Below are 26,414 nucleotides of genomic sequence, written 5' to 3'. Positions count from 1 at the left end.
CAAGAAAAGATTTACCCCTTGACTGAATAACAGGAAGTAAACACAATAATAGGTTTTTCCCTCCCTTTTGTTTACCAAAATATATTTTATATATGGTACTTCTCTAAACATTTAAGAATGCAGATAGTCTTCACATGCAGTTTTATTATGTCTTCATCGTATTCTCTGTAAAGTGGAATGCAGAATTGATTTTCCTCTTCTCTGACTACTAAAACTTCATTTCACTCATTTCCACTATGTACTAACTTTTAAATCTCATTTAATCCTCTTTTTTCCCCCTCTCTAATTTCTTTGGGAGTCAGGAGGCTGACAATGAGTTGAATCGGAGTTGCTGATTTATTTTCCTACAGCAGTAAACTCCCTAAAATAAAGGCTACCCTCCTAGCAGAAGTAGATGCTGTCTGTCAACTCTACTCCTCTCTTGCTGCCAAAGACTGACACCCAGCTGCAAACAATTTCATGTTTGGATGGTATATTAAGCAGAAGATGGACACCCCAAAAGAAGAAAGCCAACACTCACTGTCTGACATAAGCATCAGGGTTAACAGGAACAGCTTGCTAAACCTTCCTAACTATGCCTGGTAGATCCTTGCTATGGGAGAGAAAAACAAGGCTGATCTGAGTCACAGCTTTCTCTTTTAGAAGTGAGCAGCCTCAAGTACCTCTCTCAGGCAATCAAGGAACCACAAAGTAAGATCCTCTTTTCCTTGACTACTGTTTCAAATCTATTTATCATAATTTCACAGAAACAAACAAACAAAAAAAGCCCTCCCAAACATTCACCACTGGTCCCATCAGGGCTGGGAGAAAGCAGGTACCTTCTGGTTAACTTTGGTGGCGGCCACAGTCAGATTGTGTAGATCCTGGGGATTACAATCGGTTTCGTTCATGCAGCAACTGGGGGGGATGCCATGATCCAGGAAGTAGGGGCTGGTGCTCCAGTTGGTGTAGTTCTGCACACCACAGCAGCTCAGCTATTAACAGGGAAAGGAAAATAATCAAAAAGTGGCAGATCACATGTGGTCTCCTCAATCACTGCCTTGTAACTTTTACAAGAGAAACACAGGCCAAGGCCCTAAGACAACATGTGCAGCTTTGGTGAGTCAAGATGAATGGGAAGCTCCAATAACAATTATACCCATACTGATGCTTGTTTGATCTCCAAGAAGGAAGTCCTAGGTTATATATCACATTGCCTTTCTTTATTCACCTCCACAAAGCAAAGCAGTGCTTCTGTGTCCAACTCACAATCACCTATTGATATAGACGTATTCATCCACTAACTCAGGACTATTGATGGGTGAATTGAGGCAAATATGGTTTCAAAAACCTCTCCACTGGGATCTCTACTAATAAGTAAATAAATAGTTCTTTTAAAAAGATGCATATACAGAAAGGGAGAGCCGCAGCTGGTAAACTATAGCCCAGGAGCTACCTGTTTTTGTATATAAAGTTTTACTGGGACACAGCCACAACTATGTGTTCACATACTGTTTGTGGTTGCTTTTGTGCTACAGTGTAGAGATGAGTAGTTGTGACAGAGTGTATGGCCCTCAAAGCCTAAAATATTTACTACTTGATCCTTTACAGAAGAGGCTTGCCAACCCCAATATAGAGAACATTAAAGCAAATGGGGCAAAAATATAATTAATTGGTAAATCTGAGTATACAGTTCCTTGTAATATTCCTGAGACTTTTCTGTATACGTTGGAAGTTTTATCAAAATAAACTAGGAAAAAGACTGCTTCTGAAGTAAACAAAACCAAGAAAATCCAAAGCAAAAGCCTCATTAGTGATTCCTGATGGACGGTCATGCTTGAGTGCCAGCACCTGCCACCCAGACAGGAACTCTCTCTTCTATTTCCCCCATATCCTCCGCAAAACATCAGGCAGCTCACCCTCTTCACATACCTAACAGATCCTCAGTTTCTTCTAGGTCCACTCTATTCCCACTCCACTGCCCCGGCCAGTGAACACAGCTCACCTGAGCTCTCCACCCAGCCTGAAGACATTGATTCTAGAAAGCCAGCCTCTGGGAGCCAACTCTAAGCAAGGTTGTCACACACTCACTACCTAACTCCTTCCCAAGGGTTCAGATCTGAAGAGCAAATGAGCTGTCCTTGGCATACTTGCAACCCTTACTGATGCAAGGCACACTTAAGGGAGTGGTCCTCCTTGACACTCATTACCTGAATAACTGGAGCCTGGACAAGGACTGGGTGTCAACTCTTGGCAATGGAACTAGACTAAGAGTTGAAGAACGGGAACCAATAGCAAGTACTAGGCCAACCTAGCAGCAGCCCATAAGTCTAAGCCCAGACCTCATAGGTAGTTCATACCCTCATCTCCTCTGGAACTTACGCTGCGCTGCACATGGTCCACTGCCCGGCTCCTCTCATCATTGCCATTGTAATTCTGCATAGCGTCCGTGTAAGTCCTCAGGAAGGTGTCCTTGATCTGTGGAAGACAAGGAGGGATGTGACTGCAGCCCACCACAGCCCAAACTGACTCCAATTCTTACCAATTTCTACGCTAACATAGCCTCTTCTGAAAGTCTCTCTATAAATGTAGGCCAGGGAGGCAATGCCCCATTTTCTGAGACGGAAAAGCTCAGAAAATTTACCAGGGGGTTTGTAAGCTCAGGAATTTAAAAAATTGTTCCCCTCAGCCTCAATTCAGAGAAAGTCTGACCTGCTGAATGACCTACTGGAGGGGCCTGTCCATTTCTGAAAGGGCTGTGATGATGAGCTGCCAAACCTCAGGCATGGGCTTTCTACTTATTTTCTTTGAATTGATTAATGCCCATCTTTCTATAACTTTCTCTGCCCTTACACAGGAGGCTCATAAAAGACAAACCACTTGGGTGGACAGGATGACTGATGTTTTGGTCAAAAACTGATCTCTGTTTTACCATAGGAGTGAGGCAAAACCAACTTTCACTTACCTGTCTTTAGTGAGGCAAATAAAAAAAAAAAAAAGAGGCTAAAAGACAAGAACTTAAAAAGGTCAGCCGGGCACAGTGGCTCACGCCTGTAATCCCAGCACATTGGGAGGCCGACATGGGCAGATAACTTGAGGTCAGGAGTTCAAGACCAGCCTGGCCAAGATGGTGAAACCCCGTCTCTACTAAAAATACACACACACACACACACACACACACACACACACACACACACACACAAATTTGGCATGGTGGCAGGTGCCTGTAATCCCAGCTACTTGGGAGGCTAAGTCAGGAGAATCACTTGAACCCAGGAGGCAGAGGTTGCGGTAAGCAGAGATTGTGCTACCGCACTCCAGCCTTGGTGACAGAGCAAGGCTCCGTCTCAATAAAAAAAAAAGATTAACAAAATCTTTTCTGTGAATACATTTGACTTTGGGGTAACTTTCAAGCTCTGTTTCCCTGAAAACCTGATGAAGGGGGAATGTCAGATGTGTTACCAGGCCACTGAGTTTGTGATAAAACTCACCCCCAATTGGTAAAATGTCTCCAGATTGGGAGGACAGCAAATGACAATAATTACTTGGTGGGAAGCTTAGGGTAAGGATGGTGACTCTCCTAACTAGGCATATTCTTTGCTAAAATGCTGTAAACTATGCCCATGGGACAGTTACAAGACAGAAACACCAGTTACATGCAGCTTCTAAGCTAAGGTGGCTACCACACCCAGCTGTGTCATCTCATTTCACTGCACTTAAGCTGTCTCTTAGGATGGGGGACTGTACACAGAATAGGCGCTAGACTATTTTGTGGACTCATGGTGGAGAAACAAGCCCACTGCTGCCTAGCAGGCAAGCTGGCCTTCCTTTGTTATATCTTTCCGCTTTTGTTAAATGGCACTGAGACCTACTGTCATCATGTGAGTTTGACTGTTTAGCCAAACTCAAGACCAGCGCTGGTGGTCAGAGTGGCATTGTACCCTCCTCCCACAACAACCCTCAGGGTTTCAGGCAAAAGAGATTAGGTAGATGAGGATTTCCAGGCCCTAGGCAGCAAGCACCATTAAGAGAAAAACCCCTCCACAGAACACACTCCCAGCAACAAACAAGAGGGAAGTTCACAAGGGCTCAGGTAGGAACAAGCCAGGCTGCTCCTGGTGTTCACACAGGCACAAGGGACACTTATTAGGGTTGTTGAGGCCGAAATTTCATCAGGTCTCACTTCACTAGAGACTATGAATGGGGTTCTAATTCCAAATGCAGCACCCATACAAACTGGGTTTTGGGAGTCAGCTTTGGCATCTGGGATACTGTCTCTGGTAAAGGGGAAAAACAAGGCAGTAGGGGAGCAGAGAGCATACAGGCAAGCTCAGGGGGAACAGAACCTGGCCAAGCACAACAGTGGTACCAATGAGGGTGCAGCAAGATGGGTTAATGAAAATCTATAAATAAAACAAAAAAAAAACAGGTCTGGGAACAGATGATGCCAGCTTTAAGACCCACAGTAACTCTCTGTTTCCACCGTATCTTGTTTTTTTTTTTTTTTTTTTCTTCTTTTAACACATGTGTATCTACTTCTGGCTTTACTATTATATATGGAATACAGTGATAAATTGTGAGGCAGCAAGACAATTCGTTTGCTGCCTTTATAGTCTTGAAAACTTGTAACAGATATACATATACACTTGTGCCTTACTGAAGCAGCTATTTTAAAAACAAAAAATAGAGACAGGGTCTCCCTCTCTTGCCCAGGCTGGAGTGCAGCGGTGTGATATTAGCTCACTGCAGCCTCAACCTCCCAAGTTCAAGTGATCCTCCCTCCTCAGTCTCCTAAGTAGCTAGGACTATAGATGTAAGCCACCACATCCAGTTAATTTATTTTTTTATTTTTTAGAGATGAGGTTCTCACTATGTTGCCCAGGCTGCTCTTGAACTTCTGGCCTCAAAAGATCCTCCTGCCCCAGGCCTTGCAAAGCTCAAGTATTGCAGATATGAGCCACCATGCCCAGCCTAAAGCAACTATTTTTAAAGGAGTATGTAATCCATATTGAAGGTGACTGCTTTAAAATGGGGGAGAGAATCATTTTATGCAATGGCTACACAGAGAAACAATGAAGATCAACAATGAAGGTTTCAAGCTTGGTGGAATTCCCACATTTAGAATTTCATGAAAATTTCAGGTCATATGACATGATCTTTGGAAAACAGCAACACCACTGAGGAAATCAGCTAGCCTATATGCACCCTTTACACATTTCAAGAGGTTTCAAGAATCCTCCTCCCAAACACCCCTTAATTGAGTTAGGCATTTTGTGTATACTCACCTCATGACGAAACACAAACCCTGAAATGCCAGCTACGAGTTCAGCCAGGAACACCAGGGACAGAAACATGGCATACTGAAAATTAAGCACACAAAGACAGTCAGATACATCAGGATTAAGAAGAGGGCTTCTTCAGGGTAGGTTACTTTCAATCAACGGGAATTAGACAAGTCCTCACACTTCCTAGACAAAGTTTAGAAAAAAATATAAAACATTCTTCTCTAAATTTACCCACATAGGCCTCAATCTAGGAATGTGTGTTTAATATGCATATGCATTTTGGAGTACACAGGCTGGGGAGAATTCACTGAGAGACTGGCATTGTGCCTGTCAGCTTGGCTCACCTGGAGAAACCTGGAAGGAACTTTCACAACTAAGGTATCCACTATTTGTTACACTAGAATCTTTGAGCTAGAAAAAAACCAAACTGCTCTGAAGGTCACAGGACACATTCTGCCCTGTCTGGGGGTCCTTTTTTACCACTCTCCTCACGACGGTCTGCAAGCCAACTCCCTGCGGCCCATTCCATTTTGAAACTGTTCCAATCGTTGGAAAGGCTTCCTTTCCCTTTGGCCACAAGTCTGCCTACTTCTAACTTCCACTCACTAGCATTGGTGCTGCTTTCAGAAGAAATAAGAACCAGCCCAATGTCTTTTCTATAATGCTAGCCCATCATGTGTGTGAACACAGCCAGGATGAGAACCTGCTGCCTGGGCAAAGGCCTCCAGTTGTCTCAACCACATCTCGGATGAAACAGTTACAAAACTGCTTCATTTGGAATTGTATCCCTCCCATCTGGGCCCAAGAAGCCAAACGTGTGCAAGATGATGTTCCTCTTCAGATTGGTGGTCATCACTGGACACAGTAGCCACAGCAGCTTTCCTGTGGAGTTGCCCGCCTTTCTTGTTCGGGATGGATGCTGCATGGAGTTTATAGCCTTTCAAAAAGTAAATACGCCATACTACTAATGACATTTGCAAGCATCTAACATCTTTAGTGCTTTTCATCTCATGCTGCCAGTACTTCCCAAGTTTTTTTGCATGTGCATGCACATGCAAGCATGTCTAAATTCAAGGGTAGTACATGGTATTTATGAAACATTAAGGATAACTTTGAAAAGCAGATAAAAACAAGAATTGATTCCTTACCTACAAGGCACATGTCTTACAATCTGCTTCTTCTCATCTCAAAATAATGTATAATGGTTTTGAACATTTGCAATGGCCCTAAATGATGCTGTGGAATTTGGATAGATTGCATGTGGCCACATTACTTACCTGTAAAATATACACACGTCTCATAAAGTATACATATGTATGCAGAATCATAATTTTTTTTTCTCATCGAGTGGCACATATATCGAAAAAGGAAATATTGGCTTAAAATATCAATTTCTTTCTAAATATTAACAAAATTCTCTAGAAAGCACAGCCACTCATATGCTAAATATGTAGTTATGAGAATGTCCCATGTATGTGACTTCTTTCCCAACTTCATACAAAATGCAATTCAAAGCACAGTTTGATGTGAGACTCTCCCATTTTGCTGATGGGATAAGCCTAGACTCTTCCAGAAAGTTGGGTGGGAAAATAACTGTTAGCAGGCAGGTGGAAGAAAGGACGTTTATCTCTGTAGTCAGAAGTCCTCCCAGGTTTGAATCCTATCTTGTCATGAACTACCTCTTAGAAAAGAGGCAACCTCTCTGGGCTTCCATAAAGTAGACATAGTTATTTTCAGTTGTTTTGCAATTAATGAGGTTATATGAGGACTGCAAAATTCTAGACTGACAGTTAATCAAGTGACTTCCGCTCTCATCAGCCAGATCAGCAGTTTTCTGTGTCTGGCAAGTTTCCTGCCTCTAGGAGGTTTCAGAGAGTGGCCGTTTTACCTACAGAAAGCCTTGGCCAAAAGCCTATTGGGAAGAGCTTGTACTAAATACAGGTCGGTAGGGGTTAGAGCTTTTTCCCAAACGTAAACATTGGAGTTGAAATGGTCTTGGCTTTGGAAGGAAACATACAAGGGTTCAAAGCCCAGCCTTCCATACATTAGCTGTGTGAACTTGGATGGGTTATCTAAACTCCCAAGTTCCTATCATATAACACGAAAATACAACTTACACTGCATGTTGGTAGTGAGGAGAAAAATAAAATGTCATACGCACCCAGTACAGCCTCTATCACATAAAAGGAACTAAATCGTATTTTTAAAAAGTTATTGTTTTTAACTGACATATAACAATTGTACATATTTATTGGGTACAGTATGATGTTTTGATTCATGCATACTCTGTGTAATGATCAAATCAGTGTAGTTAGCATATCCATTACCTAAAATGTTACTTTGTGGTGGGAACATTCTAAATTCTCTCTTCTAGCTATTGCTAAATATATAATACATCAACTACAGTCACCCTACTATGCAATAAAACACCAGATAATTCCTCCTATCTAGCTGTGACTTTGCACCCATTGGCCAACCTCTGCTCCTCCCTCTTCCCCTATCTCTAGACAAAAAATTAATAAATGCTGATGAGGATGTGGAAAAGGGGGAACTCTTATACACTGCTGACTAGAATGCAAATTAGCACAACTCACTATGGATAACAGAGTAGAGGTTCCTCAAAAAACTAAAAGTAGAACTACTATATGATCCAGCAATCCTACTGCGGGGTACATAACCAAAGGAAATGAAATTAGTATGTTGAGGAGATAGCCGTGTCCTCATGTATATTGCAGCACTATTGACAATAGCCAACCTAAGTGTCCATACACACTGGACACAATGTGTCTATACACAATGGAATACTATTTGGCCATAAACAAGAATGAAATCTTGTCACTTGCAATACCATGAACGAATCTAGAGGATTAAGTGAAATAAGTCAGGGACAGAAAAGACTAATAACTGCCTGATCTTACATATAGGTAGAATCTAAAATTTGATCTAAAAGATATTTGTAGAGACCCAAATTAAGCCCCAAACCAAAAAACTTCTCTACTTCCCCAAATGCTCACCTGCTAGTGAACTTGTGTTAGGAGAAGAAAATGGTAGTGTGGTGTGAAGCCACCTCCAGAAGAGGCCAGAACTAACTATTCCATTGTTTATACACATATCCTAATTTATGACATTATACTCACCTATGGGATACCTTTGCCCCACAAGCAAATTTAGAATTAGAACATAAAAATATCCCCTCTCCCACCCCTCTCCAGTCATGGTATTTGGGCCAGGAGAAACTTTGGTGATTTAGTCCAATTCTATTTTGTCATAATTGGAGACAAAGGTCCAAGGAGGTTACATCCTTGCCATTAACACTTAAACCAGTTAGTTGGAATCAGTCAGGTCTCAACACCACATCACTTCCCTTCTTGTTTGAATGGATGGTTTTTTAGAATTTTTTCTTTTCTGTGCTTTTGAAGTTAATTCTCCTCTTGCTACTCATTGTGCTAAACAAAAGGTTCTCAATACTGGTTACATGATAGAATCCTCTGGAGAGCTTTTTAGAAAATAAGATGCCAGGGCCTCACCACCACTGAGGAGTCTACTTCAACCAGCTAGCGGTGGGATGCTGGCAAAGGTTTTTGCAAATGGCTTCCGAGGTGATTTAATCACGTATCTGGAGTTGAGGACCACGGCACTAGACCAAAAGAAACCCTAGCGTTTATGAGAAGTACTAGAAGGTAGACTCAGGGTGTTAGAATAGAGTGCCAGGTGACAGCAGCAAAAGTGCCTCAGGATGGGCCCCATTATGGCTTGCCCACCAACCTGAAGAATCAATGGTGGCTGAGGCATCAGCCTCCTGTACGGTCTGCAGGATAAAAAGTGGCAAAGTCAAGCACCACTTCTACGAAGTTGACAACACAACACTGACTGCCCGGTGCCAGTTGGGAAGATGGTTCCTTTGGAATGAAACACTCTCACACCCACATATATCACTAGATGGTATTAAATGTTACTACAACCTAGGGCTACACGGGGACAGGCAACATGGCCCTGATGGAATCTTTGCTTCTCCCTTCATGGAGTAAGATGCCTGAAATAATTTTAAACAAAATTTTATTTTGAGGAGAGGTCTTTGCTAATTTTTATCTATAAAATCCTTTACCATTAATCCCCATCAATAAAGAACATGAACAGTGAGTAGAGAATTAGGCAACTGGTGTACCTAAAAGTTAAAAATCACAGTAAGAGCCTTTCAATAGTCTGTCTTTATCATCTGGGAAGCATCACTGCTTTATCTGTCCCATGAGAGTATGCACCCTGCACTGGTCCTGGTAGCCAACACTTGACACTGCATAAGTCCTCTGGGTGGCAGGCTCTGACTTAGCTCAACTCTCATAGCACTGAGACAGGCAGTGCAGGTTCAGAGAAGACCACACACATGCATCCATGCATGGCCAGGCTCAAGGAGGTGGAAAGTATTTCTCCAATAGGAACTTGGAAGTAAAAGTCTGCTTATGTTCAGGATGCTACCTTGCCCAGCAAAGCTGCATATCACATGCTTAAGGAGACTTCTAAGACATAGTCCAAAACTGAAACAGGGCAAGGCCCGGTGCGGTGGCTCACGCCTGTAATCCCAGCACTTTGGGAGGCTGAGGCGGTCAGATCACGAGGTCAGGAGATCGAGACCATCCTGGCTAACAAAGTGAAACCCTGTCTCTATTAAAAATACAAAAAAATTATCCAGGCATGGTGGTGGGTGCCTGTAGTCCCAGCTACTCGGGATGCTGAGACAGGAGAATGGCATGAACCCAGGGGGCGGAGCTTGCAGTGAGTGGAGATCGCGCCACTACACTCCAGCCTGAGCAACAGAGAGAGACTCCATCACAAAAAAAAAAAAAAGACTGAAACAGGGCTTCTTGTCATGAGGATACAAATGGACTAATGCAATCACTGGCCACTGCTTTGTCATCATCTACCTGGAGGGGCTGGGACTAGATTTAGCGTGCCAGGCTGTGTTTGGGGTTGTTTTTACCTCTAGAGGATTAAAGGCTGGGTTAGGAAAGAGTCTGGACTGAAATTCTTAAGGTCTTGTCTGTGACCTCAAGATGAACCATTTCACCTCTATGTAATTTATATTTTTACAAAATTACAGTTGAGAAAGCAGTATTATGTTGTGACATACTCACCAGTTTCAGCATCCATGGGCTACCACGACATGTAGCAAAGCATCCAAACAGGCCAAAGACAACAATAGTGGTGCCAGTTCCGATGAGTACATAGGGAGCATTTGTGGAGTTCTCGGCAATAAGGGAGATATAGGTGCCCAGAGTAAGTTTGCCCCAGACTCCAACAGCCAGCAGGATCACCCCAGTGATCTGAAAGAGGGATAGGAGAGTGTGAAGCTATTGCCAAGAGAGGTGACAATCAGCACAGAGCAGTGTGGCCCAATTTGAAGACTCAAGTTTCCATGAATAAGATGGTACTTGCTGTAGGATTTCCTGAGCAACGAGAAATGTCAGAGAGTGTTAACTAAAATCATCATAAAGACACTTTGTTTTTTTTTCCCCAATAAACGTGCCCCTTACATAATCCCATATGCAATTATTGTGTTAATTAGAAGTCAAACCAACAATAAAGAACTTCTTTTTCAAAAAGTAGTTTACAAAGCACATCATACGACAGGTCTGAGAGCCTTCCCCCAGCTGTTGCCTGACACCAAGCTGGGTATAACCCCAGGAAGAATGACAGCTACCCTCTTTGATGGCATGTGTGTACACAGTATATTTTATGGACATTCTGCACAACGTTTTCAGGAACACAGTGATTCCCTTTGACTATTATTGCAGAAATTTCCACAAAACAAAATATTCCAAATATTTTTGAATCCCTATTGATGTGCTGTCTTAATATTTTATTCAATATAAAACAACAGAAGAATCTGCATAGTTCCTGGAATTAGCTGTAATGCGATTGGCCAAATTCCACTGATCAGTCCAAAGGAAATCCCTATAGCATGTCTAAACTAGAACCCTGCATCAATCAGGCCTTTACTTTATGGGATAGATTCCAGGCTGCATGCTATGCCTAACTCTCCACCCCCTGCAGGGCACACACCCTGGCAGCTTTAGCTGCTAAAGCCACTGGGGTTGCTTTATGTCTCTAACCATCTCCCAAGCTGGTCTTTCAGGTCACCAATAGCTTAGCAACTCAAACTGACAGCCTTGTAACTGCTACCACTTCTGATACCGCATGAAGCTTGAAAGAAACTTGGGTGTCAAAGAAAGACCATCTCCAGTTTGACCCCACCTTAGAGCCTGATGTCTCATACCAAATGCCATGGATCCCTGTCTACTTTGCTCACTCAAGCGAGGAGTCAAGGTGAGAAAACTGGAGAGAATTGGCATGATACAAATCAATACCCACCTTGCCAAGGTTTTCCTTGTCAATCAATACACGGTTCCTAATGTCTGTGACCACCACCAAATATATGCTATACCATGAACCAAATGTCTGGGCCAGTGAAGATGCTTAGACCTCTCTCCTTTATATTCTGAAAACACTTTCTGTAATTTGGAACCATCAAGCTCCATTATCAGATTATTTTTTGGGGGCAGGACAAAGAACAGTCCATGTACCTTTCACTGCATAAGGTAAGGGTGGGCTCTACCTGTATGGGGGGAGAGGTCAGTAAAAACAACTAGAGTTTGGTGACACTTCCCCACCCCGGAGGCTTGTCTACTTTGTAGAACCCTCCCCATGAAGACAGAATTAAAGGTTTTAAATCAGAAAAAGATTGAGGAACTAATGCTACTTTTATTAGGCAAAGATAAACAGTCATGATGCAGTGTTGCGGTGAAAGTGTTTGACACTAATATTTGGGAGAAAGTGGCCCCATGGAGGTTGACTGCCTTCGAAAAATTCCAATGGAGATGGCCTAGCGAATTAAGAAATCCAAGAAAACCAAGAACACAGATGTTGCCAAGAGTTCTAAGTCCTCTGCTGACACCCGGTGGTTGTTTAAAAAAGTACTTTCCTTGAGCAGCCTCTTCTGCCATACTCCCCCACACGGAAACATAAAATCCTTTTTACCTGGTAAAATCAAATTTTAAGAATCAACTGTCAAGTCATGAGGGGTAAAAACGCAACGGACACTATGTAGAGAAGGACAGTGCCTGTGCCATCTTTTACTAATGCCTAGCACAGTGCCTGGCACAGAGTAAATGCTTACTATTCCATTGGGAAAAAAAAATACATTTTTCATTTCTCTGGGTCTTAGAACCTGTATTTTATAAAACAGAGCTTATCAGATACCAAATACTTACACAACTTCTACATTCAGTAAATACTGCGAGGTGATTTAAAATGGGACCAAAGAGAAATTTCCCCCATACTTTCCACTGTAGCATTGTCAGCCTAAGCTGTAAACATCACAATGTAAATGTATTGAACAAAAGCAAAAATTCAGTTAAGCTAGTTGTTGTTTAGGCTGAATATATGCCTCATTCAGAAACTTGTGACTTCATGGTATTGCTCCCAAAGATACAGTAACACCTCAAATACAAACTGAGCTGCTGCATTCTGTGAACTGCTATTGCTGGTCCTTATTGGCATGTGATTGCTTTAATGAAAATGTATACTGCTAATCAAGTATGAGAGTCTGATAACTTATATTCCTGTGACCAGTGATTTCATGAAGTTCAGTTACTACGAGAACAAATCTTACATGCAGTATGTCAAAGTTAACACAAATCCTGATTTTAAGGCAAACAGTACCAAGATCATTTTAATGCCTTTTCTCCTTTCATAACATAATGTATCCTAATGCAATCATTGCTTTGTATATGAAGCCTCTCCTCACGTAAGTGCAAAACCTACACCAGTTTGTTAAAATGGTCATAAAATGTAAATTACACAAATATTCCATTTTCAGAAAAAGACTTCTTAATTTCAATAGGTTTTTGGGGAACAAGTGGTGTTTGGTTACATGAATAAATTCTTTAGTGGTGATTTCTGAGATTTTGGTGCACCCATCACCTGAGCAGTGTACACTGTACCCAATGTGCAGTCTTTTATCACTCATCCTGCTCCCACCCTTTCTCCCCAGTCCCCAAAGTGCATTGTATCATTCCTATGCTTTTTGTATTCTCACAGATTAGCTCTCACTTAAGAGTGAGAACATACGATGTTTGGTTTTCCATTTCTGAGTTACTTCACTTAGAATAATGGTCTCCAATTCCATCCAGGTTGAATGCCATTACTTCATTCCTTTTCATGGCTTAGTAGTATTCCATGGTGTGTGTGTGTGTATGTGTGTGTGTGTGTGTGTGTGTGTGTGGACAAAAGCCACTATCATATGTATAAATTTTTTCTTGGCTCCTGTCAACACACATTCACTCCACACATGTGCTTTTGCAAGCACCCACAGGAAAGTCATGTCTCAAACATGACTTTAGAAATGAAAAGCAAGGGACTTTTTTTTTTTTTAAACATCTCTCTCCTGCTGTGAGGTGCAATGAGTAAGTTCAGAGTTCACCAAAGCAATTATGTGTCTGAGCTCCTCAGAGACCTCAAATCCCTAAATCAATCATCAGCATATATTACCTTTCTCATGGAGGTTTTACTTCTTTCTCAGAAGAATTGACCAGCAAGCAGCCAATGCTGTGGTTCAGTGAGGAAAGAGATAGGAGACCATAGATAAACTACATGACTGGCCTGGTGAAGGACCAGCACCACCTTATATGCTCCCAAATCAACCACAAGCCAGGACGGTAGGCCCAGCAATCCATCAGCAGTAACCAGGCTGAGGCTCTCCCTTTCTTGCTTATTCCCAGCATCTCATTTTCTGTGTGCTTACAACACAGCTCAAAATGTATGGGTAGCAAAGTACCACTAGCTACTATTAATTTAGGCTTGGTGATGAGACAGAATAAAGCTATAATCATGGCATCAGAAAAGTTAGATCAGAACTGAAAAGGCTTCTGTGTGATGATTACTTTAAAATTATACTCAAAGAAAACTTACAGATAGGTTTGGCAATATGCCAAGGGGTATCCAAAATGCTCTGAAACAGACTTACTACGGTTTACTTTCATCCTAAAATGGCTATTAGGGGAGCAAGTAGCCAACATAAACAATTCCCCTTGCTCTTGCCAGGTCATCCTGGCTAATGCTGATAAGTCTCTCTGTGGATCTTGTAGCATCCTGATCTTCAGAGAGGTGCCAGAAATAGAGGACTTCCATCTTTCTCACCTGTCCAGAGGCATTTTACTTGAGCCCACTCTGTTTTGTGCATGCAGACCACAGACCTTACGATGAAACTGGTGCAGCTGCTGTGCCAAGTCTGAGAGGGCAAAGTCCTTATTTCCTCTCACTAAATCCTTAATACAAGGTTCATAAGCCCCACCTTCTATGTGAATATATGCACATTATTCTAATGATGACACAAGTTCATATTTACTATATCATTCAATTAAAGAAAAAAAAAACAAAAATTGAATCACAGAGTTACAAGCTATCAAAAAGAGACTGCCTACTAAATAGCCACATGGAATAGAAAGCACTGCATCTAAAAACCAACAAAAAGAAGCACACAGGTGAGAGCATAGGCAGCAGTCTTAGCTGGATTGCATTTTAGTTGGCCCACAATTCCATCATCCCAGAGGTTTACAGGTTAATTCCTTCATAGCAACTACACACAGAGATATTGTGAAATATCCTCCAGAGAATTCTGTAACTCAGAAGAAAATGCATGACACTGAAACTCCATACACATCATCAATAATTAAAATCCACATTCCTCAGATGTTAGGTTTGAAGAGGAGAAGTACCTGACAAACTATTCTTTTAGCTGATTCTTATGTGAGTGTGTGTGCCAGGGGACAAAGAGGAGGAGAAGTCTTTGCACAATGTTGGGACCTGATTAGGTAGAGGTGGAGAAAGTAACCAGAAAAGCAAAGAAACCAGCAGCTTCTATAATGTTATCATCTTATTTTAAGAAGTAACAGTATGCATCCATTATATTTACAACTTAAAATTTTATTACAAATTGTATGTGTACTTAGTGTTTTTAAAACAGACTAAGAACCATAATTTATTGGGATTCTTCACTGGGCTTGAGAACCCATTCCAGATGAATGGCAGAAATGGACTCAATATATTTAAAAGAATGTTAGCTGGGGCCAGGTGTGGTGGCTCATGCCTGTAATCCTAGCACTTTGGAAGGCAGAGGCGGAGTTCGGCGGATCACTTGAGGCCAGGAGTTCGAGACCAGCCTGGCCAACATGGTGAAACCCCACTTCTACTAAAAATACAAAAATTAGCCGGGTGTGGTGGTGTGTGCCCGTAATCCCAGCTACTTGGGAGGCTGAGGTGGGAGAATGGCTTGAACCTGCAGGGCAGAGGTTGCAGTGAGCCAAGATCACACCACTGTACTCCAGCCTGGGTGACAGAGCTTTACTGTGTCAAAAAGAAAAGAAAAGAAAAAAAAGAAAAGAGAGAGGGTGAGGAGGGGAGTGTGAGGGAGGAGCTGGGGGGGAGAGGAGGGAGGGGGAGAGGAGGAGAGAGGGAGAGGAGAGGAGAGGAGAGGAGAGGAAAAGAAAAAAAAGAAAGAAAAGAAAAGAAAGAAAAGGATAGAGAAAAGAAAAGAGAGAGAGGAAAAAAAAAAGAATGTTAGCTGAGTGTGGTGGCTCACACCTGTAATCCCAGCTGCTCAGGAGACTGAGACAGGAGGATCACTTGAGCCCAGGAGTTTGAGGCCAGCCTGGGCAACATAGAAAGACCCCCATCTCAAAAAAAAAATTAGAATTAAAAATGTTGTAGTTTTGTCATTAATGAGCTGTGTGACTTTGGGCAGATCACCTGATGTTTCTGGGCCTCAGTTTACTCTTCAGTAAAATCAGGAGGTGGAGAAACCTGATTGCCAGTGCTTCCCTCCCAGCTCTAACATTCTGATATAACAGATCAGAACCTCAAACTTGACACACTCAGTCACACTGAACTATATTTATAGCTGTGCCTTTAGGCAAACAAAAGAGAGTTTCTAAGATTCTCCCTGTACCTGATAAACCACCAGCAGCAGGGGTAGGAAAGTTAGCTCATTTCTGGACCTAAAGCCCACTGTTCTGTCAGCTTTCCAAGGTGGCGAGAGGCTCCTGGATAAGAAAGGGTAGGAAGAATGCCCAGCAGGACACGCGTTTGTAGTTTTACACAGACAACGCAAAAATTTATAAGCTCACTAGCATAACAAAAGCTTTACTTTTTATAAGAAGATCCCACTGTTACCAAGACATGTGCTTTGAACTCTCTCTAGGCAAGTATTTTGGCCAATTTAATCTTTTACTCCATCATTTTGTCTCTTGTGTACATGTATACATGTGTATGTCTGTGGGTGTGAGTGTGTGTATGTGGAAGATCATACATGTTTCATAGCCGAGAGGTTGGTGGTATCATTAAAAAGAGACAAGGAAGTAAAGAAGGGGGAGAGGAGTGAGATAATCTTAAGTGCTGACTTGTTAAAATGGAATCTGAGAACCAATAGGAAATCCAGAGACCATCTGGTCCAGGCTCTGTTTTCTATTGGGTTTAGGGTGACCAAAAGTCACATAGGCAACATGTTCAGAAGGCAGTTGTGAATGTGGGGCTTGAATTCATGAGTAAGTCAGAGCTGCAGGTGATGGCTGAGGCCAGAAGTGACAGCTAAGAGAGAACAATGAATCTTAGGAAACAGAAGCAAAAGATGGTGGGAAGGTCAAGGACTAAGGCCCGAGGAAGACTGTCACTAGAACATGAGAGGACAATGCTGGAAGACAGGGGACAGCAAGGAGACACAAAACAGAGTGGACAAGTCTATGAAGGTGGTTGCCAATATGAGAAATAGGACATGGAAGAAAGAGACTTTTTCTCCTTTAAAGGTTTATTGGAAACAAGGCCAGGCACAGTGGTTTGTGCCTATAATCCCAGCACTTTGGGAGGCCAAGGTGGGAGGATTGCTTGAGGCCAGGAGTTCAAGACCAGCCTGGGCAACATAGTGAGACCCCCATCTCTACAAAAAAAAAATACAAAAATTAGCCAGGTGTGGCAGCACATGCCTGTAGTCCGAGCTACTTGGGAGGCTGAGGTGGGAGGATCACCTGAGCCCAGTAGGTCAAGGCTGCAGTGCACTAAGATTGTACCACCACACTCCAGCCTGGGTGACAGAGCAAGACCTGATTTAAAAAAAAAAAAAGAAGACTTATGGGAAACAAAACACCAGCACAGTTCATTGACCCCGTGTATACTAATGACCAGACAGGGCACTCTTTTTATTTATGCACCAGTACAGCCCACTGAGATCACATTTTGTATTTTAATATTATTACATCCTAGACCCAATTCATAGACTTCAAGTTTCAGGAGCTAGGTCATGAAGCCAGAGTGATTTGTCACAAACTCTAGCTTCTATTTGGATTTTATCAGGGATCAGATAGCCAGAGTCTAAAATGCAGATTGTCTAACAAGGTCTAACAAATCACAGATGCTTTTGAAAATATGAAAAAGGCTTTGAACAGCACTATGAAAAGTCAGAAATTCTAGCTTTGGCTGTGGGTCTATTACAGTCTCTTCATATGTGTAGTGAAACAACTAATCATTTCATAGGAAATGGCTCCAGGCATGCTGTAAGTCCAGTAAACAATACTTCCTTCTCTAAGTTGCAACCACCAGCTTACACCAGTCATGTTGCATTTCTGTGTCTTAGTTCATCATCTACAAAGTGGCAGGACTAGCCCCAGGGCCCTTCCAGTGCCAGAGAGTTCGTTGTTTCTTTGAATTACCAGTGGTCCTCAGAGGGGCAAATATCAAATTCAACTGTTAGCTTGGAGGCCAAAGACTGGTCAACAGCATTCACCAAGGTGCTGCACCTGCTGGGCTCTGTATTCAGCCTGGGGAGTTTAGCTAGAGGGTGGCTCAAGGAGGTGGCTGGCTAGAGACTGAATACTCTCTAACGTCCTATAGGCCCATGAAGTGGTACAAATTGACCCATATGGTGACAGTATTTTCAGAATTAAAAACAGAATCTGAACACAGTAGAGATCTTTGAAACTGGCCTGTCACAGAAAATCAGGGCCATACAGCTGCTAAAATAATAATAAATGTCACCTTGTTAAGAGAGCCTTTTACTACTTGAATAACTAAACTCCTTCAAATGAGGCCCACGCAGCTCTACCTTATACTTAATTCCATTATTCAACAAATACAGTCACAGAAAATTCCTGAACATGTTATTAGGTACTCTGTATATCGCACTGGGAAAAGAGAAAGAATGGGCAGCCCTATTGAATTGGTTTCTCATTTCTTTTATATTACCCTAAAAGGTTATGGACTTTAGGTTTCTTCTCCCTTAAAAACTAAATTCCCCAAAAAAGGCCCAGAAGCAAAAAGAAAAGAAAGAATTTGACTGTACACATATCTGTACATTGAGAAACATTCTATTACATCAGAGAAGAATGTTAAGGGTAGCTTATTCTGAGCCCCTTGGCGTTACTTTTTCTTTATAAGCATTGTTGAGTTCTCCTATCAAATGTTTAAAACAGGACTTAGGTTTTTGATGTATACTGATAGTGAAGGTCTTATTTCAACTTTGAGAGTTCAAGAGCATATGAAAGGAAGAAGCAAGCAAACCAGAGGTTAAGACTACATGAATGTAGCTCATACCTCTGGTTTCATGATGGCCCAGATATATAAATAGACATCATATAGGTAAATGCCTATTAGGAATTGGGGCCAGCAAAGCCACTTACCAGGAGATTTATGTACTTAGAAATCAGCACCAGCTGTAGTGGCTAAAGTAACAGAAGCTTAATGTTTGGGGGATTCCCTCTATGCCCCACCTCCTTTATCTTTTGGCACAGTTGAATATACACTGAGGCCACGTGAGTGCCAGGAGCACTAACAGTCTTAGCGCCATTAGCAGATAGCTGACCACCACTGAAGTAAGAGTTACGGCAAGAAACCCCTTCCCTTGCTTCCATTCCTCAGATAACCAGCTCTGTGAAAAGATGGATCAAATTCCACACTAATAAGATAGTTTCAAAAAAGAGTATGTCAGAATAAGCTTATAAACAGGAGCAACATATTAATGTGTGTTAACAGAATGTTTCTACTGACTACACATTTGTTCTGCCCTGTATTAATTGTATTAATACATCAGGATTTTAAGAGTCATGTGGGGAAGGCATAAATCCTTTCCTCCTTTATATCCACCAAAGCCTCAGCCATACCTCGTACCTGATTTTCCAAGACAACATGCTGTTCAAACACTCTGTCTTAATATGCATCTAAACAGAATCACTGCTTGTCTGACAGTGATTCTCAGCTTTCAATTTGAAAGCCAGTCACTGTGCCTATAGTACAATGTACCTCTGGAGCATATAGTAGGAGCTCAATAAATATAGAATGAATCTTAGTGACAAGCTCTTCTTCAAATTCAGCTCCCTTTTAGTGACTGTGTCCTCGTGAATTTTGGATGGGAATGAATCTGGAAAAACGAATGGTAACAATTCTTCCATAAATGCCAATCTGACAGTGACACACTCCTTTCTCATAATTATGTTGAACATATTTGGCTTTCCTGGAGTTCCATTATTTTCAAAAGGGAGAATCTTCTTTGCATAATTTATATATAGGATTATCATCTTCAAAATACTGAAACCAAAACCATAGTCCTAATAAATACTTTATACACAGGAAGAAGCTAGAACTCAGATGGCAAAAAAGTCACTGAATTCCCACGCTTTATGTGGCTATGCATAGATGGGGTGTGATGGGGTGGGGTGGTTTGAAGAATTCATGCCTCCTTTCAGGTGAAACTGGAGCCAATAAAACACAATGTTAGAAGAGGACCTACTATTAAATGTGGAAAAACCTGGAAAAGAAAGCATGTATGCAGTGTTCAAGAGCAAGATTCTCATATAAATAGTAAGGTAGGATTCTCCTTTCAATGATCCTAACTTTCTCCTGGGGTGATTTAGGGGAAAAAAAAATTAAAAACTTGTATTAGTGACTTAATTAGCTTTCCTTTCAACACTCATATGTCCATACTGCATATATATGTGGTACTGCTACTAAATGCAATGTACAGGGAAAATTCAGATGTCTAATGTTGACAGAGCACCATGAAAAAAAATAACTTTAAGGTAATAGTAATATGTTTTGGCCCCTCAAAATCAGACATTTCAGAAAAACACAAAGAGGACACTTCACCACTTCTACCACTAGGCCAAGCCTCCATCTCCCCTTGCATCCACCCTTGCCCCCATTCTCTATTCAACACAGCAGTTGAGGTGATCCTGCTGAAACCTAAGCCCAATAATATCATGACTTTGCTCAAAATCCTCCCACAACATTTCATCTCTCAGAGAGAAAGTCAATGTTCTTATCCTGGCCTGCAGGCCCTACTTGACCTGCAGCCCTCACTGGTTCACTCTGCTGCAGCCTCACAGGTCTCTGTGCTCACCCTCAACACTCTTGGCATGCCCTTGCCTCAGAGATTTCATACTTGCTCTTCCTTCTGCCTGGCATTCCAAGATCTCTCATTTCTTCAGGTCTCTGCTCCTCCATGAGCCCTTCTCTGATGACCCTATTTGAAACCAGAATTCTACTCCCCCACAGGGCTCCTGCTTTATTTTTCGCCATTGCATCTATCACCTTTGTACACTATTTACCTTACTCACTTTGTCTACCAAAATGAATGTTAAGTTCTGTGAGGGCAGGATTTTTGTCCTATTCATGGGTGTATCCCTAGTGCCAAGACGAATGCCTGCTCATAGGAGGGGCTCAGTAAATATTTGCTAACTGACCAAATACAAGACAGCAGGCAGGTAAGTAAGTATGAGCTTTGGAGGCATAAAGTCTATTATCACTAGCACTGCATCAAGGAGGCTAAATGGTGGGCCTGACTACTTACTGTAAGGCCCTGGCAGTTGCACTCAGATAAAAACCTGTTCTTTGGTCAATTGCTTCTAATCCAGCACATTGCTTCATAAATGTCTGCATTTGGCCACAAGGGGGACTAAATGAGAAAGCATGGGAATGGTTCCTTCTAATCCATCACCACTAATAGAAAAGTAATTTGAAGCTCTAATATCCTATAACTCTATAAGGTCTGTAGCTGATGGTTAGGAGCCAAGATAACGAACAGCATTTATGTAAGATTTCCCTCTCTCTTAAAAAATGTACAACTGAGGTGCTTACTATCTATGTGCCCTGCACTATGCTAAGTGCTTTAATGCTTTATCTGGCTCAATCCTCTTAATAACCCTATGAAACATGCCCAAGGTCATTGCCACTAAATGGCAGAACAGTTACTCAAAGCCCTGACCCTCCACCACTGCTTTCTTTTAATGTCCTCTTTAGCCTGTCTGTAGAAGGTTCTTTCTCTTCAACTCCTTACTCCTAACTCTTCCACAAGAAGAGTTCATAAGCCAACGCCATCCATCCTGGCACTGATTTGTCCTTGAATCAACCCTGAGAATTTGGCTGCCATAATTAAAAATAAATAAGATCTATAGGCATGGCCAATAATTCATTTATTTTAAAAGGCTAGCCATTATTTCCCTCCTTCAAGCAGGTAAATCCATAGAAATGAAAGCATGTTCCACTCCAAGCTATAGTTTGATACTTTAAAAGCCAGTATGGGAAATAAAGATCTTCATGTATATGTCAAGGTGAAGCAGAAATGTTCAGTATCATAAGCACCAGGAACAAACCTGTGGGAGGACTGATCTGGAGAACCAATACAGCTTGACAAACATATGGAAAACTGTAGTGTCTTGAGTACTGGTTTTCCACCAAGCACATTGTAAAATGAAAGCTTAAGATACTTAAGTACTCGGGTTTGGGCCTTGAGAAGAGAAACAAGAGGCCGCAGGTGCAACATATATGAGGAGAACCCACTCTGAAACTGTGGAATTGCCTTTCAAAGTAGCTCTAACCAAAAGCGATGGGCTGAGTCACCAGATAAGGCAGCTGCGTGATATCTGCTCACCCCACAGCCTGGGAGGGGGATTTGATTGGTTGTTCACGAACGAAGGGCACAGTCTGGAAACACAGTTAACCGTGTACGTGTGTGATAAATGACACTTATTGAGCAGTACTGTGCTCCTTATACGCTTCATCACGTTTATTCTTAATCTCTGTTTCGCAGATGAAAACCTGAGGCTTTCGGTTGTTGACTTTCAGCAACTTGCTCAAAGTCACAAAGCGAATAAGTGGTATAGCCCAGAGTCCAATTTCTGTCCAACTCGAAGGCAGTTTTCCTGGTCATTATGATACTCTGCCTCTTGCGGCAGTGTAAGTAACAGCAGTCAAGGCCAAGGGCTGAGTTCCTCTGTCCAATATTACCCAGTCACTGACCCTCTCCTCTAGGTAGGTGAGCGCTAAAGAGAAGCCTGGTCTTCTTTATACTGCCTAAGGGCTTCCTACAAGTGAGCTATGAGGAAACCAGTACCCTGAACCAATTTCCACAGCGAGGTTTCTTGGGCAGTTTCTAATTGTCAATAGCCAGGAAACATGGGTAAAGGCAGAGTGGGAAGAAATGGACTCTACAAACTGACCCTGGGGGCGCTGGCCTTTGCCCTTCTCCTTTCCTGGGCCGGACCCTCCCGTGCCCCTTATTGGGCATGCTCCATTTTATGAACTGGGCTGTGTTCCGGGTTATTTATACATTACTTGTTTGAAACTCAAAAGTATTTTCGTTGAGAAACCGTGTTATACATGGTGGCTTGTTTCTAGGCCAGTCCTCAAAAATCTATATTTAAGCCAGTATTAGGGAAAGCTATAGGGAAACAGATTTTTGGCTCATTACATAATAGGCACTGCCCAAAATGGAGTGGGTTGCCTTGGGAGGGTTACCTTACAACAGAAGGTAAACAGCTTTCTGGGCAGCCCCATAGAGACTCTGGATGCAACCATGGGACAGAAGTCCTACGGCTGGAAATCCAGCAGGAAGGGCTAAGTTGCACTGTTTTTCAAAACCTGTTCTCATTCTGACTATTGTCCCAGAAGCCTTGTGCTAGCCAATTGGCTAGTCTTTGCTAGCCAATTATCTCCCTGGATTTTCATACATGGATGAATAGGAGCTTTAACAGCACAGGAACTGGGGAAACCATTTTCCCAGATCTGGAGTTTCATTTCCTTTGATCTTCAAAGGAAGCGATAGGTCATATAATTTTGTCACATTAAGAGCAAGAGAAAAGCCTGTTCAGTGTAATGGGGCTGCAATGAAAACGAGCTGTGTTCTTTAAAAGAGGATATGGCACTGGAAGGAGTATTTGCCTTATTATTTTAATTCTTCTATCTTCCATAAGCAAATACACTCTACATCGCTTAGAGTCAGAAATCCTGGATGACTTTAAGAATCAGTGAAGCTGGTTAAAGATAAATTTACAAAAGCTATAGGTGCAACCTTCATACTTTTCACATATAGACAAGGATTCTGTCAAAACCTGATGTATACTGGAACTAAAAGAGGAAGTATCTAATAAGGTGCTATTAGTAATGGCATATTGCACCAGAGATGTATTCCTATAGAAAATTACATAGCTCCTTACATGGCTATGGGGGCAAATACAACTCCACTTTGGACCCTGAGGCAGCACAACCATCAAGCTTGCTCCTGCAGGATACATGCAGGGCTCTACCTGCTCAGCCCTCCTGCCCCATCGCTGCCCTGCCAGGTCCTACCTGCCTTTCAAAGCACAACGAAGATGTCCTTTCCACCAAGAGGCCTTTCCTGACACTCAAAGACAATAATCATTTCATCCTCTTCTGAATGTGCTTAAGATTTTCCACATACCTCTTATGACTGACATTTTTACTTTGTATTCTAAGACTTTGGGAACACCTTATCTGCATCCCCAGTCATCTGCTCCCTGAAAAGAGATGAGTCCCTCATGGGGATTGTTACTAACTCTGTGTGTGTGTGTGTGCGCGCGCATGTGTGTGTGTGTGCGCGCGTGTGTGTGTGTATATATATAAAGTCACATTTCTGATAATGAAATATGATCAGAAAGAGTGCTTCGATTGCAAATAGTTCTCATCGAGGACACATTAACAGGGCATTTTTCTTTGGTTTCTGAGGTTGCTAAGAGGGCACAAGATGGGAGAGGTTGGGCAGGGAGCCTGACATGTAAAAAAGGCTAGAGAGATGCAATAGTCAAGTTTGGAACCAGCATCAAAGGCTGTTGCATTCCTTCCACGTTGTGCTTAGAAACAAATATGACTGTTGTGGTCTTAGACAAACGAGAAGTCCAGAAAAGTATAACCTGGTAATCAGGTCCCTCAACTCAAAGTCCAGTGATGTAAGCCTCTTCCTTCCCCAAGAGTCACCAAAACAACTTATTTTAGAAAGCTAAGGCTTCTCAGCAAGAAGCAGAAATCCTTCCCCTCTGACAGTGTCAGCTGAAAGTGACTGGCCCAGGGACCACTCTTTAAAGCAGCAACGAAGGGGCCAGAATGGTTGAGTCCCACCTGTGCTCCACACAAGTTATGGCCAAGGACATGCTTTCCTGGGCAAAGGAAAGCCACTGGCTCTTACCGTATGTCTTCACTCACAGCCAAGGGCTGTCTGAAGCCCTGGCATACACTGTGAGTGACTGTGACCAAGGACTGCACTGGCTTGCTGGTAGGATGGACCAGCAGGCACAATGGCTATATTCTGACCTCTTACATCAATTGATACTGTTTTTACTAAACTGTTCTCTCAACTCATTTTGCCTCCCATTGTTCAGACGTAAAGTATCTTAACCACAGATCATGTGGCTACTAGCAAGAGATGATACAAGCCACCTTGAGCAAGGGGCTTCCTGAGGGCCACAGGCATCTGGTGGGAAGCACAAGCCGCTGGCACTTCCTGGGACAGGAAGCCAGAGGAGCTACCCTTCCTATAAGCCAGGGCTCTGGGATGTACCTCTCTTGCACGTCAGCTGCATTCTTCTCTATCTATGCACACTGGCTCTCTCTGTACAAAGGCCTCCCACTAGAGCGTTCCCGATTCAAACATCCAACAGAGACTGATGAGCAGCCTTGAACATTAATTTCAAATTCATGGAAGAGAGAATCTGAGGGGCCCGTCTCAGGTCAGGTGACCTCTAGGAAGCCATCAGCTGTGATGAGGACAGGGCCATGTCCCAATGCCCCATCTTATCAGCAAGTGCTAGGAGAACAGATGGTCAGAAAAGGCTGTGAGCCGGGCAACCCACTGATTAACATGCCTGTCACTGTGAGACTTGGCTATCTCTTTCCTCCTGAAATAAAGGATAGGGACTGTGAAGCAGCCTATGTGTTCAACCTGACTTTAAACACTGCATCCTGTACAGCATCAGAAAACTGTGGTGACAGACCTGTTAACAGCACAACCCTTTGTCCCAAAGGGACCCTGGGGAAACCCAACTCAGGTAGCCACAAGCAGCCTGTAGCAGCAAGGGAACAGAAGCTCTGGTTGGCTAACCAGGGGGCCTAGAGGGAGGGTGCAATACTGGCAACTCCCAGGAGGCCAGACCTTTCCCTCAGCTCCTCCCAAAAGTGTGGCTTAGGTCCTTGACCACATAAGGCTACATGCCAGGTGACTTCAAATAAATGAAGACACTCTCTTGAAGGAATTGGGCTTGTTGCCAAACTCACTGTACTGTATGGACCATTCAAAGTAGGTCTCTCTTAAATGTTCCAATGGCATTGGCAGGATCCTTCGGATATCCTTTCACCGTCACCAAGCCTCTCACCACATCTTGAACCACCACCCCCCTTCTGACTTGTGAGCTCAGTAAGTGGCTAACATTATTGCAGTAGGGACTCTTCCCATGCAAGAATGAGGGCTTGGCGGTCACGAGAAATGTGTCAGTGTGGACAATACAGCATAAGAGGTGTCACACTGTGTCACAGTTTGTTAACATACTCATTTGGGGTGAAGAAAGGGCCTAAGGACCAACAGTATATAAAGTAAGTGCCTTCCAAAATGCTAGAGGATATTCATAAAATAAATGTTTAAAAGTAAATAATATAGTAAATTAAAATCAAGCAAATTTGGGATTACACCAGGGACCCTCCTTACCTAACAGGAATAACATAACATTGGCATCTGTTACTTCTTCTTCTTCTTCTTCTTCTTCTTCTTCTTCTTTTTTTTTTTTTTTTTTTTTTTTTTTTATGGTTTTTTTTTTTTCCCGCCCGGTTGTG

General features: G+C 42.4%; 1 protein-coding gene across 1 annotated transcript in view; it reads right to left on the bottom strand.

Annotated features, from left to right (window-relative positions):
* TSPAN7 (tetraspanin 7) overlaps positions 1-23,226 on the bottom strand; it is a 38,160-nt gene extending 14,934 nt beyond the window's left edge. The window contains exons 1-6 of the mRNA XM_017854958.1: positions 23,099-23,226; positions 16,264-16,357; positions 10,394-10,609; positions 5,265-5,339; positions 2,362-2,457; positions 819-974 (exon numbers count right to left, since the gene is read on the bottom strand). Of these exons, the coding sequence (XP_017710447.1) occupies positions 819-974; positions 2,362-2,457; positions 5,265-5,339; positions 10,394-10,609; positions 16,264-16,357; positions 23,099-23,226 (765 nt within the window). The remainder of the gene's footprint in view (positions 1-818; positions 975-2,361; positions 2,458-5,264; positions 5,340-10,393; positions 10,610-16,263; positions 16,358-23,098) is intronic.
* Between the last annotated feature and the right edge of the window lie 3,188 nt (positions 23,227-26,414).

The sequence above is a fragment of the Rhinopithecus bieti genome, unplaced genomic scaffold, assembly GCF_001698545.2.
Source record: "Rhinopithecus bieti isolate Rb0 unplaced genomic scaffold, ASM169854v2 scaffold_40017, whole genome shotgun sequence".
Taxonomy (NCBI): Eukaryota; Metazoa; Chordata; class Mammalia; order Primates; family Cercopithecidae; genus Rhinopithecus; species Rhinopithecus bieti.
This window is presented reverse-complemented; position numbering and strand designations above follow the sequence as displayed.